At 43.5% G+C, this 23,353-nt stretch overlaps 1 protein-coding gene across 1 annotated transcript; it reads right to left on the bottom strand.

Moving 5' to 3' along the window:
• Positions 1-1,076: 1,076 nt before the first annotated feature.
• On the bottom strand, positions 1,077-22,669 carry LOC116328487 (hexokinase-2-like). The gene is made up of 11 exons (XM_031750295.2): positions 22,309-22,669; positions 16,624-16,740; positions 7,919-8,081; positions 6,878-7,026; positions 6,678-6,797; positions 6,164-6,259; positions 5,515-5,614; positions 4,131-4,314; positions 3,804-3,959; positions 3,493-3,726; positions 1,077-2,354 (listed from the first exon to the last, which is right to left on the bottom strand). The coding sequence occupies exons 2-11, from the start codon at positions 16,738-16,740 to the stop codon at positions 2,153-2,155; spliced, it is 1,521 nt and encodes a 506-aa protein (XP_031606155.2). The 5' UTR covers positions 22,309-22,669; the 3' UTR covers positions 1,077-2,152.
• Positions 22,670-23,353: the final 684 nt, after the last annotated feature.

Genomic DNA, 23,353 nt, shown 5'->3' on the forward strand with positions numbered 1-23,353 from the left:
GTTGGCATTTGCTCTTTCTCAGATCTCTGCTCTGTGTGCGCTCAACTCTCTGTACACCGTTATAACTGTGCCACAAAACCAACCAATCACAGACTTGGATGCAAAAATTCTGACTGGCTGTTTTGGTCTCCAATCAGCTCGCTGGCTACTGCATTTCAGAAACATGGTCCAGAATGTAGCTAAACCCATTTTCGGTTAGTGTGTTAATTTATTTTAAAATATATAATTTTTTAAGACCATTGTTAGTTTTAATCCAGTTTAAACCACTCCACTGCATCAGAACAGAGGCACAAAAATAACACCATACAGTTCTTGTACCTGACCATTTTGAAGCATTCAAGCACTAAAAAGACACCAAACTCATGGTTAGCTCACAGCGTTGTGTCTGCATGTAACAAACATAAAATAAGATAAAATAGGAATTTTGCACCAACAAGGTGATTCTCAAAGAGCTATTACCTAAAAACTTGATATATCTCAGCTGGGTGTGCAGCGTGTTTTTAAAAACAGCAGATGAAAGTGTCTGAACGGCCTTCAGAAAAAAAGAAAAGCTAAAGCAAGCGTCTTTACTGGAGTAACTGACATATAATCCTTTTAATAATGAGAGGGGGAGCAGCAGAAACAGGTGGAAACCTCTGCTGGAGTGTCTCAAACATCAAACTGAAATACTGAATGATTTTTCTCTCTGATAGATTTTTTGCTTCTTTCGTTCGCAGCAGTGTTTTAGTGTTTGTGAGTGCACGTTTACGGAGGTTCGTTCAAACAACACCATCAGAACTCATGGAGAAAATGATCTGAGACGATCTTTCTGCTGACATCAACAATGTCCACCGTCTCTTTGCTTAAGCAGTCTGTGCACTGTGGCGTTTCCTCACATACTCTCTTTTCATCATGATGTTACTTTATTGAGGTCAAAGGTCACTGATTTCACCTGTTCAGTCATGCCTACCAGTTTTCCAGCCTCTTATTTGTCAGATAAGCGTTAGCACAGCGAGGCTTCTTCTCAGTAGTTTCCTTCTCACCTGCTTATTTGTCATCAGCACCACAGTATCAGTAATGAAAACACACAGGCTCCATTCTGATTGGACGGTTTAACATTTTTATTTTTTCACTGGCTTTAGTGCATATTGTGCTGCAGCTCTTCTTCTGCGGTTCTTTGTACATAAACTCTTTATTTCCCATTTTAAAAAAGAAAAAAAAACAGCAGGAGGATTTTTGGCACCTTAAAAAACACATTTCACAAACGTCCTTCTCTTCCTCTTTTCTGCATCAGACTGAAGCATCTGTTATCTTTTACTTGGACACAAACAGATCACTGCTGTTCAGGATGACTGGAAATCTCACCAAGCAGCAAATGGTGCAATTCCCTGATAATTCTTAGTCTTTTGTTTTTTATTTATTGAGATTGAGGAAATTAAAAAAGCCAAATTATTTATTCCACTCTTTCTTGCCTTGTACCACCATATGTGCTGACATCTGTCACAGATTTATGTTAATAAAAGATAATCTTAAAATCTTGACGTTTCTCAGGGAAGCTCTGAATTGTTCCGGTTCCTTTAGCCCGTTTTTCATCAACATCATTTACACACATTAAGGTTTGTAAACTGTCCATTTTTTAAACTTTTAAATATCCTGTTATATAATCAGAACATCAGCTTTCAGTGGTTATTATCATTATTTAACATTACTGAGTTATACTCACAGTGACACACTGAGGAAAACACTGTCTTTAACCAGCAAAAGTAGGATCTGGGCCCCTCTGCCCCCCCAGAGTATCCGCCCCTTGCTGCAGTGATATAACAACACTATTTTCGGGGGAGGGGCAACTTATTTTTAGGGAGTGTTGCCACCACAAATACCCCCTGAAGCTATGCCCCTTATTAATAAATACATTTTTATAGGATCAAAATCTACATAGCGACCTATAAAATGACTTTAAATCGTCTCCTTTTGACACATTGGTTACTTTTTAATACCTTTTTCAGTGAGCCTTGTGCAAGTTTTTGTACTTTAAATACTCTGATCAACACATTTTCTACTTCTTTTCTAATAAAATCTCAACATAATAAAATACCAGAGGAATCCCTCCACCTCTCTTTACATTATATGAACAGTTGCAGTTGCACTGAGGCATAGATTGGTCAAAAATACATTATTGACCCTCTTCCTCCTCCTCCTCTTCATCATTGTCCTCACCGTCACTCTCCTCTAGCAGTCGGGACTGGTGAGCCAGCCTCTGCGCCACAGCCGTTACCATGGCAGCGCCCTTCCCGCTGCCGTCCTCCGAGACGAGGAAGGTGATGTCACACTGAGGGGCGAGCAGGCGCACCGCCTTCTGGAGCTTACTGCTGAAGCTGGAAAAGGAAGGAAAGAGACAGGGAGGTGTTTAAAGAAGAGAACTGCCAGATTTCACCGTTTAATGAGTTGCAAAAAAACAAGAAATGGTTTTCTCTAATCTACACAAGGTCAAAATTATACCTTCAGACTCAAATCTATGCATACACCCACTACAATGTGGTACTACAGTGTCTTTTAAGTCAACAAGGCCAAGTCCTATTCATTTGTTATTAGTTTTTTTTTAGCTTTTGTCTCGCATCAGTTATATCATCAGTTATATCGTAATCGCAAATTTTCAAATATATATCGTGATAAATATTTTTGGCCATATTGCCCTGCCCTAATCTTCAGAAACAACCCAACAACTACCAAATTGCCGAAGCACCAGCGTCACTGTCCACAGTGAGGTCAGTTTTATACGTCCATCAACTGAAAGGGTGTCAACCAAGAAAGAAGGTCCTCCTTCTCACTTGGTTGAAATTTGCAGCGTCCCACATGGACAAGCGCTTTATAATACAGCCCGGGAGTACGGGTATCATTCCCCCGTAATGGAATTCTATTTTAAATTACAATTTCATTATATATACCTATAGATATTTAAAGGTAGACATACACAATGTAAATTACTTACATACTACATATATTTACTCAAACGCATCAAAACTGTTTAGGGGATGAACAAAGCAGGCTAACATTAAGCTTGTGGAATGGCCTTCCCAAAGCCCTGACCCCAACTCTATTGAAAATATGGACTATGCTTAAAAGCCGGGTCTGTGCCAGGAAACCAACCAGTTTAAATGAACTCTATCAAAACTGGCAAGAAAAGTGATCAAATATTCAACCAGAGTTATGACAAAGGCTTGTTGATGGCTACTAAAAGTGTCTGGTCAAAGTGCAACCTGCTAAAGAAGACATATCCTAGTATTAATGGGAGTGTATGAATGTATCTGAGCCTGAATGTACAGAATAGTGCACTCAGTTCTTGTTTTTAAAGTCATTAAAAGTGTACTCGGTACAATCTTTCCACCCCGGAAAACAAACAGTTCAATTAATATTTAAGTATGCTTATTAGAAAAGACTGGTTATTTAATATCAGCAAACTAAGTGAAGTTTGGTTAAATGTTGTCTTTGCTCTGATCACCAAATGCCTCTTACGTGGGGTGTTTTCTGTACACTGTCCCGTCCACCCCGACAGTGGTCTTCAGATGGTCCAGTTTGCGGTTGTTACGGATGCGGTTGACGAGGGTTGCCAGGGCAGCAGCACAGAGACGGGCCGAGCGTGAGGAGATAGTGTCGCAGACCAGGCGCACCACACAGGCGTCGACTGGATCCCAATCCAGACCCAACTCAGTCAGAATCTTCTTGGCGTTCTCCAAACCGCTGTCCGGCCTGAAGACCAGACAAAGTGGTTAGATAATGAAGACCAGGAGAGACTGTTGGAAACAATGAAAAAGCAAAAGACTCACTCCTCAATCTCAGAGATAAACTTGGTCTCAAACTGTCCTGGGGTCCCCAGTGTCTCCGATATCTGTCCTTTAAACAGCAGCTTGTCCTTGGTCATCTTCACCAGCACCAGTCGAACAATTTCTCCCAAATACATACCGCTGATCATCTTCTCAAAGCTACAGGAGAACGCACATAATCAGGACAGAAACTCTCACAAACATTAGCTATCAGTTTCTAACTTCTGCTGTGGCCAAAAATTATTGTATAGAAGTTGTATCGAAGACTCATCTGAAGCTGATCACATGAACGGGGGAGGTGTTATGATTCTGAATAGTTGTGATACATACATGTGCACGCCGGGGTTGATGGAGGTCTTGTCCACCTCCACGTCGAACTCAGTCAGGATGTCATCCAAGGATCCGTCATCCCCAAAGCCGCCCCACTCCGTGTTGATGCACATCCGTCCATCCGCGCCCTCAATACGCTTCACATTCTTCATTTCCTCCATGTAGCAGGCGTTGGTTCCCGTACCTGCAGGACAATGTTTTTTAGATTAAACCGCGAAGCATTTAGCAGCTTAACAGAGTCAAAATCATAATAAAAGGGAATTATTTGCTATTCCAAATTGACCCCAAAATGTCATAAAATTAAAATATAATTTTTTGATATTTTAAAATCTAAAAATTAAAATATAGGTCTTGGAGGAAGTCCCCCAGATATAGCAATGAATGTCTGGCCCAAATATGGCAAATATGTACACTTATGGGCCACACCGTTCTGTGACTCCTTCACCTATGGGAAGATGTCAATTGTCATTCAGACTACATCTGGCTCAGACAGCAGCTGCTGCATCTGTGCAAAAAACATTGTAGCTACTGTGACGCCATTCTCTGTTGTTCAAGTAAATTTCGGGGCTTGTCCGGGATTCTGAGCCAAGCAGCATCATAACCAAAGCACAAATCATACTTTAATATCACATATTTCTGGGTCTAAAACTTGCTACTACAGTACTACAAATAACAGGTACTTTATAATACTATAAAGTAGATGCGTGAACAGTAGCTTTTAATGTAAGCCTGGTATTTATTTTTTTCTTTAGGGACCATCATTTAGATAATTTTGTCCTCAGTGAGACTCAAAAATGGTGAATGAGAAGAAAAACCTTGTCAGGAAACTTTACTGAGGTCAAAGAGTGAAGGGGTCAAAGGGCCATCTTTTCAATGACTTTTATCCAATTTGCCTTCTTCATAAAAACAAAGACATCTCCCCCTGCTGGTGATTAGAAGGACTGCAATTCTATTTTTAAAACCCAAAGGCTGAGTCCATCTTGTATAAAAAGTAACACTTTCATGTTTTCATGTTCGTGTACTTCTTGCCATCTTGTGACTGCGGCTCTTTAGGGGTCATTTTTTTTCTGCTTTGCGTCTCTTTGTGGTTGTTTTGTGTCTCTATATAGCTGCTTTTATGTCTTTGTTGTGGATGTTTTATCCATTCAGTATTTTATCTATGACCTCAATAAACCGACTACTCATCATCTTGTCAGTGTGTTCGGGGGGTGCAGGCAAACACAGCTCAGTCAGACAGATGTGAGGTTTATCTGAAGACCGTCCCACTCTATTTATAAAGCACAACAGCATGGCTGATTAAAGTGCTGTACAATAACGGCAAACATAAAAGACAAACACAGACAAAGACATCCCGGAGTTCTTTACTTATTGAAATTATGGTTACCAATGATCATGCCGATCTCACAGCTCTGGTCCCTGTAGCCGCAGCTCATCATCGTTCCCACTGTGTCATTCACCATGGCAACCGAGCCGATATCATAGTCCTGCAGAGAAGAAAACAGGCAGACAGGTGCATTTATATCTCGCCTATTCATAATCTGTATGCCAAATAACCTGCCTACACAGAGCGAGAAAGTGCCACGGTGCTTTTAATCTGCGCCTCAGCAGCATTCACAGAGAAATGAAGTGGGAAGAATTACTCGCTGTGCTAAACCGATTCAAATACGAGGCCCACAAACAATTTAACATAACATTTTCTGTCAGCACATCAGCACGTGGTGCTACTGTCTTTATCCCTACAGTTAAGTCCGCGTCTTTTTAGACAATGACAGATTTTTTTGTAGCTTTGCTTCTGCACTCGTGGCTGGTATACGAGCTGCAGTTATTCTGGTGCTCGAGTGAGTTAGCATCGACTGAAACAGCAATGAGACACACACAAGTCTGCTCTGCACTGTATGCAGTGTCACCGAGTGTGTGTGTATAAAGAAACATTGTGCTGAAGGGTAAAACACTAAAACGCTGCAGCTGGAAGATCGGCTCTGCAGGCCAGAGCTGAAACACATGAATGTGATTTCTGGTGTTTTTGGACCGACCCCTCTCCTGTGAATGGCCTCTTTCAGTAACTGGACCACGTCTTTCCCCTCCACCCCGGAGCAGTTGAAGCCTTTGGTCCAGCGGATCAGGATGCTCTGTGCAGAAAAACACAATTTCCACAATCTATCAGTGACATCGGTGTGAACGTGAGGACTGACACTGAGTTCACCTCGGAAAGAAAATCTGCTTTCAGGAGTGTTTGGACTGTAGGAGGAGGCAAGGAAACCAACGAGGAGAATCTGGGGTCTCTAAGGGTCGCCATTCTTGGATCTCTGTGGTAGTTTTTTTAGGTTTTGTCTCTTTGTTGATGTTTTCTGCACTTTTGTGATAGTTTTCTGTCTCTGTGATTATTTTTGATCATTTTCTTTTCCTTCTAAAAACTCCTCTAAACCACCTTTAAAACTATGATCAGCCTAACCAGCTATAGACTAGACTGCTGACATCTCCTCAAAGAGCCGAAACACACAGGTGTCACTGTTGTGTATTTACACTGTGTGTGTGTGTGTGTGAGACCTTGTCGATTTCCAGCTGTTCACAGGGGAAGGAGAAGGTGAAGCCCAGAGGAAGAGTTTTACCCTTCAGGTTCTGAGACTCGAGGAAATCTCCGAGACAGGTGGCGATGTGGTCGAACAGCTGCACAGAGACAGATGTGAATTTTGGGGATTCGCACTTTTCCGTTTGCTTTGTTTTCCCTCAGTGTGTATTTGTGTCACCTGTTCTCCGGTTCCCAGCATCATTTCCTGCGGGATGGCGCAGATCTGACTGTCCATCTTCAGAACCTTCTGCGCCTCCTCCTCCACACGGACGTGAAGCACACGGAAGTTCGTTCCTCCCAGATCCAACGCCAGGAAGTCGCCTTTCTCTGCCGACCGCATGATGAAGATTTAGTTACAGGAAGCCATCCTTAAAATGTGATTATAGCTTTTATAATTATAATACCGCTCTTTTATTTCCCTGCACAGGTCTCTGACACTCTAAACTGGAGGGAGTTGTGATTTACTCGGAGCGTTTTTATCATTGCTGCAGTGCCGATGCAGACATGCTATCAGACCCTGTTCACCTCCCGGTCACCAGCCGTTTGACCTGCGAATCACTGAAAACCCTCCCATAGCCATTTAAGCTTCAACCGCGTAGATCCACCACATCAGCAGCTAGCTGTCCAGGGTTCTTCTACTGTAGCCACGTTGAGACGACTGAAGCCTTAAACATTCATTTTTGCATTGATACAAAAACCCAATCACAGCATGTGCCTGTGGGGAGTCAACTGTGTCCCAGTGTGCACATAAAACACAAATATGTAGGACTGCTTTTTTTTATCTGCACAATATCTAAAATTAGAAATATCCTGTCTCAGAGTGATGCTGAAAAACTAGTTCATGCATTTATTACTTCTAGGCTGGACAACTGTAACCCTTTATTATCAGGATAATAGTTCCTATAAAGCCTCCAAACGCAGCAGCAGGCGTACAAACAGGAACTGTAAGATATCATCGTTCTCTCATACTGGCTTCTCTTCACTGGCTCCCTGTTAAATAGAGACTGAATTTAAAGTCATTCTCCTCACATGAAAAGTCACAAATGTCTTAATTTTAAGAGAAACAGTCACAGAGCTTAATCATTAGGACACATCTGGACTGTAGCTCCAGGCCTCACGTGGTGTGAGCATGTGTAGAAAGCAGCCGGAGGGTAAACCACACAGTTCTGTTTTTTATGAGAAGATTCAAAGTTTGACTTTTATCTGAAAATGTCCTTACCCGTGCCATCAGGCGTGGCCCTGACGAAGGTGGGCAGCATCTTGACGGGCGCCTTGTGGTGAGAGTGTTTCCCCAAACCTCGGAGCAGATCCTTCCTGAGCCGAGCCGAAACCTCCTGCAGCATCTCCGGGGACAGCTGGAAAAGCTGCAGGTACTTCTCCACCTGCAGAGGGAGGCCGTGTCACGTGAACAGCATAAAGACATAAAAGTGTTCAGGGTGTCAACACCGCCCACACGTCGGTGCCCTCGAGAGAAACCCAAACGAGGCAACTGTGTCGTTTAACCACAAGATGGCGACATTTCCTCAAAATCTGCAGAAGAACACACACCCGACTGTTTAAAGCAGCGTTCCTAAAAGACTGAAACAATCCCAATAATCATTACACTAAAAAAACTAAAAGGGCTGAACAGACTTCAAATACTTCTGAGTACCAGGAGCGCTGCACAGAACAATTTTTAACCAGTATGTCTGATTAAAAATACAAAGTACCATTACTGGTTAGCAGAATACTCTGCAGAGAAAAGCACCGGCCCCGGTGCAGAGGACGAGTAACAGGCATCGGTTCTGCCTCTGATCAGGTCCAGCAGGCGTGCTGGACCTCCTGCAGCTACTCTGGGAGACGCCGAGGTGTTCTCAAACAGCAGAGAGGCAGAAGCTGCAGCGCGTCTTAATCTGCTCTGAGATCTCCTCCCTGCTGGACATGCCCGAAACACCTCACCAAGGAGGGGTTCAGGTCTGAGTCAGACTCCGGAGGAGGAGTACTCTACTGTAATGATCGAGCTCCTCACCCTCTCTAAAGGACGCCCAGCTCTTCAGAGGAAGCTTCAGCTGCTCGGGTCTTGTAGTGACCTCCTTCACTACCTGCAGCGTGTGGTGAGGCTGAGACTGTACACTCAGCGCTCACATTTAAAACTCATAAAATACAAAACAACATTTAAACACTTCTGCAGATACTTTCAGTACATCTGTACGACGAGCTCAAACCCACAGGTGAGCCTGAAAATCAATATTTACTCATTTCTGATCAAATGTTGTGATTTAGTTGCTGCTCTGTGAATCCGTCTGTGCTCGAGTTTTGTCTCTAACAGCGTCAGGCGGGAGGAAGTCTGCGTGACACGGACGAGTAAACGAGATAGCAAAGGCTGTAACTGCGCTCAGCCACACAGCGGACAGGTTGTAGACTCACGGAGAGAGCCATAAACTGGCTTTACAGCCAAAGAAGAAGAAATGAATGTCCTTAATGCGTCTTTTAAACAGCTGAAAACAGAAACTCTGAGTCAGATTTGATTTTGTTATCTGTGATGCTGCTGACTCTAGCCACGGCCACATTCTTAGGTCGATATAAAATCAATAAATAAAATTAAAAACATTTGAACAGCTCAACTCTTTTTATTTTTTTTTATCTGATGAACCAAAGAGTTGTATTTTTCCAGTCAAGGCTGTCGTCAGAAATCGAGCCTCTCGTGTCCAAATATAACCTGGAAACAGTCACACGTGCTTTCATGACGCCTCCGTTTCTGCACGGAACCCTGCTCGCCTACAACCGCGCAAAGCGCAGCTGCTTGGTTTTTATCTGACGCAGGCAGAGAGCTCATCGCTGCCATTCATCTATGAATCGAAGTCCTTCTATTTGTTTGATGTCTTTAACCTTTGTGTCTGGTTTTCATTCTCTCCGGATCATCTGATTTGTTCCAAAGATGCGACACAAACTCCGAGCTGATCGCGTTTAGCACGTTTGAAAACAGGCCTTCCACCCAAGGTCAAAACTCGAACTCTAACGTTACTCTGTGCTCCCTCGTTGTTTAACGTGCACGGCTCTGTTGTGTCTCTGTGCTGCACTTTGGTCGCCCTGTTCTTGTTTCCAACAGTGAAATATAAATAAAACGCTGCAGTTTAAATATTTTTGATGAACTTACACATAACTGATGATTATTATTCACTGACCCGTCGCACTGTAACAGGATCTGTGGCATTTGGTCTCTTGTGAAACTTGAAAGTTGGCACAGTTTGAAGCTGATTTCACAAGATATTCTTAAATTAAACTGAGTAACTTCTGGAGAAGTTGCACAGGGATTGTTGCTTCTGCCGGACGTTGTCTGTTGAAATCAGAAGACCCAAAGTTTAAATTCTAAAACCAACCGAAAGCTTTTACTTTGAAAATTTGAAGGATTTCTCAGAACCATGATTCAATTCAATTCAGTTTTATTTGTACAACAACAGTCACCTCGGGGCACTTTATATTGTAAGGTGCACTTTGGTGACAGCGGGAAGGAAAAACTCCCTTTTAACAGGAAGAAACCTCCGGCAGAACCAGGCTCAGGGAGGGGCGGAAAACATGACTGAAAAGAAGAGAAGAGAGCCAGAGATTAACAACAAATAATAATTAAATGCAGACTGGTATATAGAAGAAACACTCAGTGCATTATGGGAAGCCTAAAGGAGCGGCCTGTTGGGGTGATATGTTGCCACGAAGTCTTTAAGATAAGATAGAGAGAAGAGGAAGACCTCCGGGAAGATTCGTGGGTGTAATAAAGAACAGGGTGAGATGGAGGAGGTTGGTGCTGTAAAGGAAAGAAGTTGGAATAAACTTTATTTACGTGATGTTTTGTTACGGTTCTGACAAACCTGTCCAAACACATAATTCTGCCCTGAATTCAAAGCTCTTTTTCACCTCTGACCTTTCACACCTGCGCTCAGGTACCTGCACAGTAACGTGGACACGGTCTGAAGAGCTGTGCAGTGATTCTCCAGCTCTGAAGGAAGCCGGGAAAACAGGAAGGCTGAATTGTTGCTGCCATCTCCAGAGGATCATTACTCGCTGTGTCAGCACAGCCTCTTCCTGCCTCTGATTTCACTTAAACACATGTTTGTTTTGCATTTAGGTTTTTAATTTTTTAAATGTTCGTGTCATCATCACAAAGTAAAGCCTGGTGAAGGCCTGTAAGCTGCTGCGAACACGCCCTGGCAGCCACGAGGGCGGCTGTTGTGAAATGTGTGTGCTTCCAGGTTTCATGTTGTAGGTTTTCTTTGGCAGTTTGGTCATGTTGGCTTTTTTTCTCCCACCGTCACACATGTTCTTTACGGTAAACGTTGGAATGCCTCAGACAAGTTTCAACAGCCCTGCCGATGCAGCTCCGTCCTGACGAGGTGAAACACTTTCTGAGTTATTCCCTCAGTCGGAGTTCCTGAAGCTACGTGACAAACAAAGTGGTTCTGAGGTTTATGTTTGTTACTTTAAGAACCTTTCAAGGTCTAAAGCAGTAATCTGTGTGGCTGTGTGGAAGTTTAACTTTACGTTTAGAGCTCAGCTTCTCTGCTGTATCAAACTGTTATCAGTGGTTAAATGATTGATTCACAGTCAGAAATGAACCTGATATAAACCTAAACAGCAGCCACGGTTGGAGATCCTCTTTCTCTGAGTTAAACTTGGTCCCAGGATCAGATGCTGCCATGAAGCAGGGATACAAACGTGTCCGCCTCCTCTTTGTCTCTGACTGATTCCTGAGCTGCAGTACTTTTCCAGGAGCGAGTTTGCTCAGGCTGCTCTCCTCCACTGTCCTCGCTCCAGCTGATCCAGAGGAAGTGAAGATGATGAAACCAGTCACTGGTACTGTGGCTGCACAGCGAGTCAGGAAGTTGTTTCCTGTTGTAAAACGGTTCAGGGCGATCCGGGTTTGGCTGCCAGTCTTGTGGCAGTCGAGGAAATTCAGCGCTCAGAGGAAGCGGAGAAGCCAAGCCAACTTCACGATGACTGAGTTAAACATATTTTCACTCAGCGATTCATGTGTTTGATTCTTCGTGTGGCTCAGGTACAGCTGCCCCGTGCTACTGTACAGAGTCAGTTATCCGGTTTTGCTTTGCTGATTTTCTCGGTGCTTTTCTATTCTCTCACATAGAGCCTACGTGTCTGTGTAACAGCCTTTGTGCTGTGTATGTATGCAGAGCGTATACATGTTCTGGGCAGGTTCTGCATACTTTGAAGCTTCAGTGAGACACGGCAGTGAGACCTGCTTGTTGCCATGCAGGCCTTTTGAAGCCAAAAGTGTGAATGAAACGGTGGAGTCCAAGCTGTGCCGAGTAACAGACTCATAAATGCTTGAATTTTACTCACTGAAACTAAAGCACTAACTTCAGAATGGTCTGCAACTGTAATATTGGTCAGATAATCTATTAAAAATGCCCCAAAAAGCACAAACACAATGACGATTTCCACGTAAGCGATGAAGGCTAGCAGCTACATGTAAACGTGTTTATTTCTGACGAAAGGTTTTAACACGGCAGTCTCTGGAGCCTCACATGGACGGTAGAGGAACTGCACCACTCCTTTATTCAGCTCCAGAGGTTGAGCCTCGTCTTTGCCGTGGTCGTTCTGATAATTACTGATCAAACAAATGATTCTGTGAAAACAAAGCTGATTTGTGCAGAACAAAGTAAACGCTCTGGAAAAAAGGAACACATTCCTGAAAGATGAACTCCTCGACTTGGAGACATTGTCGTGAGTTGACAACCTGAGGGTGGATGTGTTGATGACTTCGCTCTTAGTTCATGTTTAACGTTGGAGTCATATTATTTCTGTGGTGCTGGTCTCAGAGTTTCCCTCATTTTTGTCTTTTCTGACTGAGAATTTAAATCTTCTCTGAGGTCTTCCTCTTCTCTCCATCTTATCTTAAAGACTTCGTGGCACCGTATCACCCCAACAGGCCGCTCCTTTAGGCTTCCCATAATGCACTGAGTGTTTGTTCTATACACCAGTCTGAATTTAATTATTGGTTATTATTAATCTCTGGCTCTCTTCTCTTCTTTTCAGTCATGTTTTCCTCCCCTCCCTGAGCCTGGTTCTGCTGGAGGTTTCTTCCTGTTAAAAGGGAGTTTTTCCTTCCCGCTGTCACCAAAGCACTCGCTCAATGGGTTTTCTCTCTACCTTATATATAATATAAAGCGCCCTGAGGTGACTGTTGTTGTGATTTGGCGCAATACAAATAAAACTGAATTGAACTGAATAAAGGGTCTGAGAAAGTTCTTAAATTTTCAACAGTTTAAGTCACATTTTTGCTGTGGTCTCAGAGTTTCCTTCATTTTAGTCTTTTCTGACTGTGAATTTAAACTTTTTCCTTAGATGTCCATTATGGTCCTGAAATACTATTTCTAATATTCTGAGATACTTTTAACTCCTCACCTGGTGAATACTCTGACTTTTCTTCTGGCACAGATACTTTAGAGGATCAATTTTAACTTTACTGGCTGACTACTTTCATCCTGGAACAAACCGGTGTTTTTAATATTAGCTTAGTCAGCATCATGAACATTGACCAGTAAACCAAAGGTTGCTGAAACCTTTGGTCTTGGTGACGGTCTTTTGCGATCATCGTGGGAGTTAACAGAGCCTCGCCCTTAAAAAACATCATAAAAAGAAACAAACTCCCTGGATGTCATAGAAATCGATGCGATTGTGCTGCTTGTCACGAACACAAGTGAGTAGGAGGTTTTGTGGAAATAAGGAGGAGGTTTGGCTCCGATTTCTTATTCATGAAGTTGCAGCTGAAAAACTGGAAGTTGTGACTTTTAAAATTATGAAATACATAAAGTCATGATTAAAGTTAGTAAACCAATGACTGACCATGAATCTGACAAATGGAAAAATATGATTCTTTGTTCCTGTTTTTTCCTGACCTCGGTCAGGATTTCACTCAGCTGTAAAGAGGACTTCACTAACGGTCTGCGACGGCTTACAGCTCCTTTCTGTTCTTTGTGTGCTTTAAATATTCGCCCGCTCTGTTTACGTCTGTGTAACAAGTGTTTCGTGCTTTTGTGTGAAGATTATTATATTGCTGTTTGCCACTCAGGGAGACGGGAATGTTGGTTTTTCATGTGACTTTAGCCCTGTTTTTATGCCCATCTTCATTTTTTACACTGCTGCAAACAAACACAGATATTTACAGTGGCTTGCAAAAGTATTCGGCCCCCTTGAACTTTCCCACATTTTGTCACATTACAGCCACAAACATGAATCGATTTCATTGGAATTCCAGGTGAAAGACCAATACAAAGTGGTGTACACGTGAGAAGTGGAACGAAAATCATACATGATTCCAAACATTTTTTACAAATAACTGCAAAGTGGGGTGTGCGTAATTATTCAGCCCCCTTTGGTCTGAGTGCAGTCAGTTGCCCATAGACTTTGCCTGATGAGTGCTAATGACTAAATAGAGTGCACCTGTGTGTAATCTAATGTCAGTACAAATACAGCTGCTCTGTGGCGGCCTCAGAGGTTGTCTAAGAGAATATTGGCAGCAACAACACCATGAAGTCCAAAGAACACAGCAGACAGGTCAGGGATAAAGTTATTGAGAAATTTAAAGCAGGCTTAGGCTACAAAAAGATTTCCCAAGCCTTGAACATCCCACGGAGCACTGTTCAAGCCATCATTCAGAAATGGAAGGAGTATGGCACAACTGTAAACCTACCAAGACAAGGCCGTCCACCTAAACTCACAGGCCGAACAAGGAGAGCGCTGATCAGAAATGCAGCCAAGAGGCCCATGGTGACTCTGGACGAGCTGCAGAGATCTACAGCTCAGTGGGGGGGAATCTGTCCATAGGACAACTATTAGTCCTGCACTGCACAAAGTTGGCCTTTATGGAAGAGTGGCAAGAAGAAAGCCATTGTTAACAGAAAACCATAAGAAGTCCGTTTGCAGTTTGCCACAAGCCATGTGGGGACACAGCAAACATGTGGAAGAAGGTGCTCTGGTCAGATGAGACCAAAATGGAACTTTTGGCCAAAATGCAAAACGCTATGTGTGGCGGAAAACTAACACTGCACATCACTCTGAACACACCATCCCCACTGTCACATATGGTGGTGGCAGCATCATGCTCTGGGGTGCTTCTCTTCAGCAGGGACAGGAAGCTGGTCAGAGTTGATGGGAAGATGGATGGAGCCAAATACAGGGCAATCTTGGAAGAAAACCTCTTGGAGTCTGCAAAAGACTTGAGACTGGGCGGAGGTTCACCTTCCAGCAGGACAACGACCCTAAACATGAAGCCAGGGCAACAATGGAATGGTTTAAAACAAAACATATCCATGTGTTAGAATGGCCCAGTCAAAGTCCAGATCTAAATCCAATCCAGAATCTGTGGTAAGATCTGAAAACTGCTGTTCACAAACGCTGTCCATCTAATCTGACTGAGCTGGAGCTGTTTTGCAAAGAAGAATGGGCAAGGATTTCAGTCTGTAGATGTGCAAAGCTGGTAGAGACATACCCTAAAAGACTGGCAGCTGGAATTGCAGCAAAAGGTGGTTCTACAAAGTATTGACTCATGGGGCTGAATAATTACGCACACCCCACTTTGCAGTTATTTATTTGTAAAAAATGTTTGGAATCATGTATGATTTTCGTTCCACTTCTCACGTGTACACCACTTTGTATTGGTCTTTCACCTGGAATTCCAATAACATTGATTCATGTTTGTGGCTGTAATGTGACAAAATGTGGGAAAGTTCAAGGGGGCCAAATACTTTTGCAAGCCACTGTACATACTTTATGGATTCTCCTTTCTTCTATGTGCAAGATACTTGGTACCAGGCTGTACGAGTCTTTGAGCGGTCCTGAGAGCGCTGGCTTCATTTTTCAGCCCTGAAGCCTGATGCTGAACCTCACTGAGCAATGCTAGCAGCTGTGGCGATGTGTAAGACAACAGCTGGATCATTTTTCACCAAAAGAAGAATCCCCGTGACTTAAGCTAGCCTGAATTTTTTGATGAATTCTCAATAAACTTGGTCATTTTCAAGCTTCACTCAATGCAACATTTAATTTATTAAACACTTTTGTTTCTGACAAGTTATCTGCAAAAATAAAGATATCAACATCATCATGTGATTAAAGCTTTTGGATTTTCCCTTCTGATCAGTGCAATAAGAAGCTAAAACCATAACGTCAGAATGTGTCAGACTGAGCAAACATGCAGAAACCTTTAAAGTGATATTTACTTTAAAGGTTTTTTTTAAATTACTGTTAATAACCACTAAAATACATTTAATTGGTATTGTATCTGCACAGGGACTTTTTTAATGCTGTATTATCATTAATTAGCATGCCAACATGCAGAAATAAAACATATCCTGTGTTCACTGAATCCCACCATGTTGATCAAAGTGTCTCTATGCATGTGTATCTTCTGTAACTCGTCTTAGATGTGTGAATAAATCTCAATCAAATGTACTAAATAAATTTCCTAGACCAGGATTATCAAGCTCTATATAACATTCACACTCTTAGTAACTAATCTCAAAATGAATGGCGACATGTACGTTACATGTACATTGTTGTGCAGTGGGACTTTGGGATCACTGGAATGTGTGGTCACATATTTAAAGACATGAGACAGCAAAGCTAAAAGTGCCTGTAATTATTATTTTGTTGTATAAAATAAATATCTAGCTTGCAAAGAAAAAAAGAAAAAAATGTATTCATGATTTATGTGTTTGGTGTTTATGGCGTGTGACTTTATAAAGTGATATAAAGAATATAAAAAAAGAACAACATGATAAATTAAAACAGACTTCTGTGTTTTAAACATAAATGAGACGAACATGTGCTGCAGGCCTGGCAACAGCTGCCCGTAGGTTGGGTTTTTGCTAGTTATCTATCGAATACTGTCTCTACCACAAAAATAATACATACATACAACAAGGTGACACGTACCTTACCGAGCACCTCCGGAGGGATGCCGTCCAGGTGCTGGGTGGCGGTGTCGCCGCTCATTTTGGCTTTCTTGGTTATCTGAATGTTGGACTCGCCGTTTGCTTGTGTGTTGCTCATCTGGATGAAAACAGGTTAAAAGATGATGAATTAAGCTGACAGGCTTAAATGATCAGAAAAAGAGGACAATAAGACTCAGATAAAATAAACGACATAAAATAAAGATATGACGTCTTCTGAGACGTCGCCCCGTTGTTGCCCTGACAGGTTTTTAAAAAATCAATCAATGATTTTTGAGTTGCAGACTAATTTTCCCAGAGTTAACGCCACAGCATCTCACGTGCCCGTGAGTTTACGGTAGGTGTCGGTGGTCTGCATTTATTTGAGCCGTGCCATAACCACAATGATTGTTAGTGAAACCTGACCGGTCTTATTCAGTGGTTTATACAAAACGGGAAAGTATGGATGGACTCTTTGCCTCTGAAAACAACTTAGCTGCATGTCTAATTTGTACAACACTGACATTAAAAAGATAAATGAGAGGATATCAGGACTGTAACAACCACAGCCTCGATTGTTGGGCCACAGTTTTTGTGGATACCTCAGTTTGGGGGATTTTCTTTTTAGAGGGAATTAAAACACTGGGGGAAAAAGTCTTTTTTACCACACTCACGATCAACTGATGGATGCCTGTTGCCATCCAGCACCTAAAATATGTGTAAATTTCTACTTACTAAGGAGCAAGTTGAAATTTTGAGATACTTTTCTTTCAGTTGCATGAAGAAGCTTGCAGATGAATCAAATAATCATTAAAATAACCTCCATCGCTGAAACATGTTGCCTGAATGATCTGTAAAGATTAAAGCTAACATGCTAACTTTTCATTAGCAGCTCTGCAGGTGTCATGTCACAGGCAGATTATGTTTATTTTATTTAACAGAGGTGATACACAGTAATGAACAGGAACACTGAAGTTAATTATGTAAATATGCCAAAAAAAGCTGTTTCAGTTTAGAACCAGACGGCAACCTCACGCGTTGGACCGTGTGTATTCTGCTGTGGTTTGCTAGCTGTTGCTAGGCAGAACTGGACTCAGAAATGGTGCTGCGGTAAAAACCTTGTTGCAGTTGCTTCGGTTGCTGTCAGCTTGCTGTGTTCTCTATCATATCGAGACCATCTCTTCCCGAGCAGAGAGATAATCTTTTATTCAGAGAACCAAGGTTACAGTGTAACTGTACAGTCGCTCCACAGCTGAGATGCAAAAAGTTGCACCTTTTGAAACATTTTGGTTTCAGCAGTTAGACACAGCTTTTCATTTAACAGTGAACTGTTTCTGTTTTTATTGCACTTTTTCCAGGTTTACTGCGCTCGGAGGTTAGTTCATGATTTTTAATGTAACACCTTTATCTCTTTCACCTACCATGAGCCTCAGTGATCCTGCCACGAGGGGAAAAATGTGTTGTTCCCTGAGAGGTATCAGCAATCGATTTCACAGCAACTGCCTGCAACTACTTACAATTTTACAGTAAAAGTCAGAAAAGTAAAATTTTGCTCACTGTGATAACCCTCAGAGGTCATTATTAATAAACCTAACACTTCGCTATTAAAAAACATACATTTGATCCTTTTTAAAAATTTTTCTCCCAAGTCTTGGAAATCAGCAGACAAAGTAATCACACTGTCAGTCAGTGTGATTACTGGTGGTTAGCGTTATGGTGCTCAGAGACCTCGTAACATCCAATGAGGTTTATCGTTATAGTCAGGGTTAGGATAAGGCTGAGGTCACGACCCATCACACGTGGACCTGACAGAGTGTCAGATTTTACCCACTGAAATGGAAAAGCTTTAACAGAAAAACCTGCAAAGCATCTTTAGTAGAGCTCTAGAAAAAATATATTTATAAAAATAAGAATAACTGTTCACCTGCTGTAATAAAACATCTGTGCTGATGTGTCCTCGGCGTAAACTCAAGTTAAGCAATAATTAAATGTGCCTTTGAGCAAACATCACGAGGCTTTAAATGCTGTTAGATGCAGAATTCAAAGCACACAGAAAGGAAGGTGCAGCGAGGAGCACACAAAAGAGGAACAAGCGTTTCTTCACATCCTCCAGTCGACTTGACGTGGACGTGAATAATAACAGGTCCAAATGCAAACATAGGCCCGGAGTAAACGTCATACGTCCCGTGTTACTACCTGAAGTGTCAACAGAGCACACCTGAGAACAGCTGGGAGCCGTAACTTGAGTTACGAGCGCCGAGTTTAAAGGAACCTGAAAAGCTGCTTCCACTTCACTTCCAGTCCTCAGAGTCACAACGTGACACCGTGACCAAAATAAAAAGCTTTCTGAAGTGAAACCAAACAACGAAGAGACAAATGCATGAAAGCGGCTGATGACAGCAGGACTTTCCCTTTTTAAAAAAAAAAAACTGGGAATGTTGATGATGCAACACTCGCAGTGAGCTTTCACATGTCGCAGAAAGTTTCCTTATTTCACTCTAATAATTACTAAATGATAATAAAACTGTTTTAAATGGGCACTTACAAAGACAAAGAGAAAAAAAAAAATCTCCTGGATCACCTGTTGAGAGAAAAAGAAGAGAAGACAAGCAAAAAAAACCAAACAAAGACAAAGCAACATACTAAACACAACACCATCACGTTAATCTAGCTAAGTGTGAACAGCAGTAAATACTAAATATTGAAAGTTGTTGTGCAGCACGCAGGACAGACAGCGCACAATGTGCTTTGAAGTAGCAGCTAAGAAAGGTGTAGTTTATGTCTCACGAACAGTGAACACCCGTGTGCACACCTGTGTGGATCAACGCGCTTGTATACAAAAGGTTTCCCCATGTAACGGTCTGCTAGAGGTGTGGAGGCCCATAGCCCCGTCCCCCAGGGCATGAAGCAGGCATGGAGGAGATCCAGGCTCCAGACATCCAGAGGCCCCAGAGTGCGAGAGCCCAAGGAGGACCACCGGAGGGGCATCCGTGCCACCTTCCTGGGAAGGGCTGAGGAGATCCCCAGACGAGGGGGTCACCCAGTAGCCACGGAGCAGAAGCCAGAGGGGCTGCACTGGCGTGCCCGCCCGGCTCTGCCGGCAGCCAGCTGTGCCAGAGTGAACCGAGTTGCAGGCCCCGAGGCCGAGGCCGAGGGCCCCTTTGCCCGGAAGAGGCCTGACCGAGCGACAGGCATCGGGCCCCGCCAAGTAGCCACCAGGAGTGAGCTGGTGCATACCTGAGCGCCCAGCCCCGGACACCAAGAACCACCAATGCACCAACCCCTGAGGGCATCAGCTACCAGCAGGGAGTGTGGTGAGGGGAGATAGGCCTCCACACTTGGAGGGCCTGGGAGTACCCAGGGAGGTGGAGTCTAAGACCCGACCTGACATATAGACACAGACAAACAGGCACACACAGACATAAACATGCTTTCCCACCCTCATGCACACATATACAAACACTCAGCACTCACCCAACGTAGGGATAGACATACATGGACATGTACACACAATCATACTCCCCAAACATACTCTATGCCCCGGGTCCAGGTACCCTCGCCCCAGAGGGGAAACGGCACCCAGACCCAAGAGATGTGACCCTTTCCCCGGGGTGGAGGCAAGCAGACCGCCCCAGGCTCCGCAGCAGAAGGGAGGCCAATCGGACAGCCAACACCTCCTCCCAGCCCCCGCCCGATGGCTAGTAGAGAACGGGGTGTGTGAAGACCCCATACCTCCCTCCTCCCGCTCATGTGTAGTGTTGCTGTGTGTTGTTCTAAAGTGCATTTAAAACAAGGAGGGCATGGTGCTGCTGCCAGAGAGCAGCAGGTGTTAGCACGGCCCCTCCCGAGAACCCTCAATGTCTACATGGATTTAAAATTGAGAGGTGGGCACCGCGCCAGAGGTAGGGTTGAATACACAGACCGTCCTCTGACGCCGTTAATTATGATCACCCTCAAGGCCCTATATATATATGTGTGTGTTATGAGAGTGTGAATAATGTGGATGTCTAAGTTGTGAAATAAAATTGAGGCACAGGTGGCCAGAAGGGGACAGAGGGGGGAATGCCTCCCTGCACCCTGGTGACACACCCCACCCCAAGGCCCTACCTGTGTGGGTGGGTGTGGTGGAGCGGGAAGAGGGAGGCAGCCGGGGATGGGGAGGAAAAGAAGGGACGGGCAAGATGCTCCTCCTTAGGGCCAGCTCCCCCGCTGACCCCAGTAGGCACCCCCGTCCTCTAGTACCCACCAAGGCAAGGGTGCCCTTTCTCACTGTCCCTTTTCCCTTCTGTTTTTCTTTTCCTTCCTCTCTTTCTTTCTCCCTTTCCTATCCCCCAGTCATGTCTGTCCCATCTGTAACAACTGAAAATAAAATAAATAATAACAACAAAGTTTGATCAAATGGACCAATACGGCAATGCCATGATGATCCATTTGGCAAAATAAATCCATTTGGTATCCTTGTTGGTCTTCAGACAACAATTCTGACGGCTAAAGAACCAAATGGGACAGACAAAAAAACAAAAAAACAAAACTGTTTTAAATGCAGGAAGTCGACAGTTTTAGTGATGACTTTAAAGCAACAGCAGATTTTCATTCATTCAGTAACATTTTTTTTTAGTTTATTGAGGTATTTTTATTTGTTTTAATTATGTTATTGTTTTATAATCAGCTCTTTATAGTGCTTGTTCTGGTCTCGATGGCCGTCTGCTTCCAGAATTGTTTGAATTCGCTCCTTCAGTTCAGCAAGTTGAGGGAGTCTTTTGGCCCATGTTGACCTGAGAGCGTCACACAGGTGCTGCAGACGTGTCCTCTGCACATCCTGTTTTACTGACCTTTGACCTACGATTCTCTGTGAACCCCACAGACTCAGAGCGAACAACCACATCACGTTCAAAGTCATTTCCTTCCACACTCTGATGCGCGGGGTGAACTTCAGCAGGCTGAGTCTACGTGTCTGAACGCTCAGAGTTGCTGTCCTGTGACTGGCTGATGGTTTTGTGGTTTTTTTATTTGCTTCCTGCCTCTTTCTCTTACAGCATTCAGTAATTGAGCAAATCAGCAAAGCGCTGAGTTACACTAGAGCAGGGATTACTCTAGTGACCTCCTGACTCCTGTGGATTAGGGTTTTTGGGTGGAGTAGCCTCTGAGATCACATTACAAAGTAAAAAACAAAAAACAGCTCCCAGGTAAACCTGCAACGCTTCACTGCTCTCCACACCTGTCAATTCGTAAACCACGCCCCATATTTTTCAGGTGACACCTCATCAGTGACATAAGAATTTCTGATTCTTTTGCACTTTTATTTTGAAATAAGTTAAACTGCCTGTATCATCGCGCTGAAAGGTTCCTGACAACGTGCGGTGACCCTGAGGAGAGGCAGATATGAAGAATAACCGCAATAATAAGATCCCGGCTGTGAATGCGCCTGAAGGCAACATGAAACAAGTCTGACTAGTTCTAACTGAGCCAAAGATCCCGAGCAGCGCAAACCCCGTCAGACAGACCGGGGCTAGCGAAAAAACACAAAACAGCGGCTCGGGGTCCTTTACCAGGACACAGGGGGTCTCAGGGTGAGACAGGATGGGCGGTGAAGTCACCAACCAGCCGCTCGCACTGATGCAGACACTGGTGGAAACTCCTCATCCTCTCTGCGTAAAAGCCACGAACAGTGAAGCGCACTCAGACTTACCTCTGCGTCCCGCTCCGCGCGCTCAGCCCCACAGCTCTGAACTTCCTTAATGAATGAGAGGCAGGGAGAGCGCGTGAGGTGCTCATTTTGGGAATTGTTTACACCCACTTCGTGTCGCAACACGGGGACCTCCCGCTGCTTCACGAGCAGATTTACAGCTGCGTAAAAATCCCGGGGTCGTCGCAGAGAGTTTCCGATGTTTCTGCGTGTTTTATGTGGAACATCTTTGCTGATGTTAGTGAACCCACTGTAGTGATCTGGAAATATGACGGAGACATATATAAAGACTAAAACACCGCAGTTTCTGAAGTTCACTAACAGCGTGTTTGTGGAGCCGTGATGTTCCTGCTGCCCTCTCCGTCTGAGCTCTGCTCAAAAACACATCATAAAACAGTTTGTGAGCGGAACTGTTTCTGGACCAAAATGACTCCACATCACTCACGTTTGACCTGTTTGTGACGGACTACAGGTCAAAAAGTCATTTTTAACAGTTTAACCAACCTCCAGGGTGGAGGCTCCCCAAAGGGTGGGGGTCAAGCCTATGTGAATACACACACACACACACACACACACACACACACACACACACACACACACACACAGAAATTATTAATTATTGATGATTTAAAATGAATCTGAGTCACGTGGTTCAGTTATCATGCGGAGTGAGGCTCGGATTTGTTTGTCAAAGTTAACCTTGACAGGGTCGGGGTGTGTGTGTGTGTGTGGGCGGGAGGTGTCTCAGCCGTGGAAAGTTTCTGCATAAGGCACCCGGAGAGAGGCCGGGGTGTGGAAACCTCAGTCCTCCTCACTGAGATATGATGCGTTTCTGATCTTTAATGTTTTATTGACACATTTTTATCATTTATTTATTTTCTCTCACTTTGTCCCGTTTCAGATTGTCTATAACGTTTTATTTATTTCTGATTATTTGTTTAGTTCCTGTCTTGTTAGCAGCCTTTCAGTCACCTGAAGAATAGAGTTGGACAGTTTGCACATGCTGTGCATCAGTTCGTGGTTGAAATGCACTCTGACTTTCAGAGAT

This window comes from Oreochromis aureus, linkage group 10, assembly GCF_013358895.1.
Source record: "Oreochromis aureus strain Israel breed Guangdong linkage group 10, ZZ_aureus, whole genome shotgun sequence".
Classification (NCBI taxonomy): domain Eukaryota; kingdom Metazoa; phylum Chordata; class Actinopteri; order Cichliformes; family Cichlidae; genus Oreochromis; species Oreochromis aureus.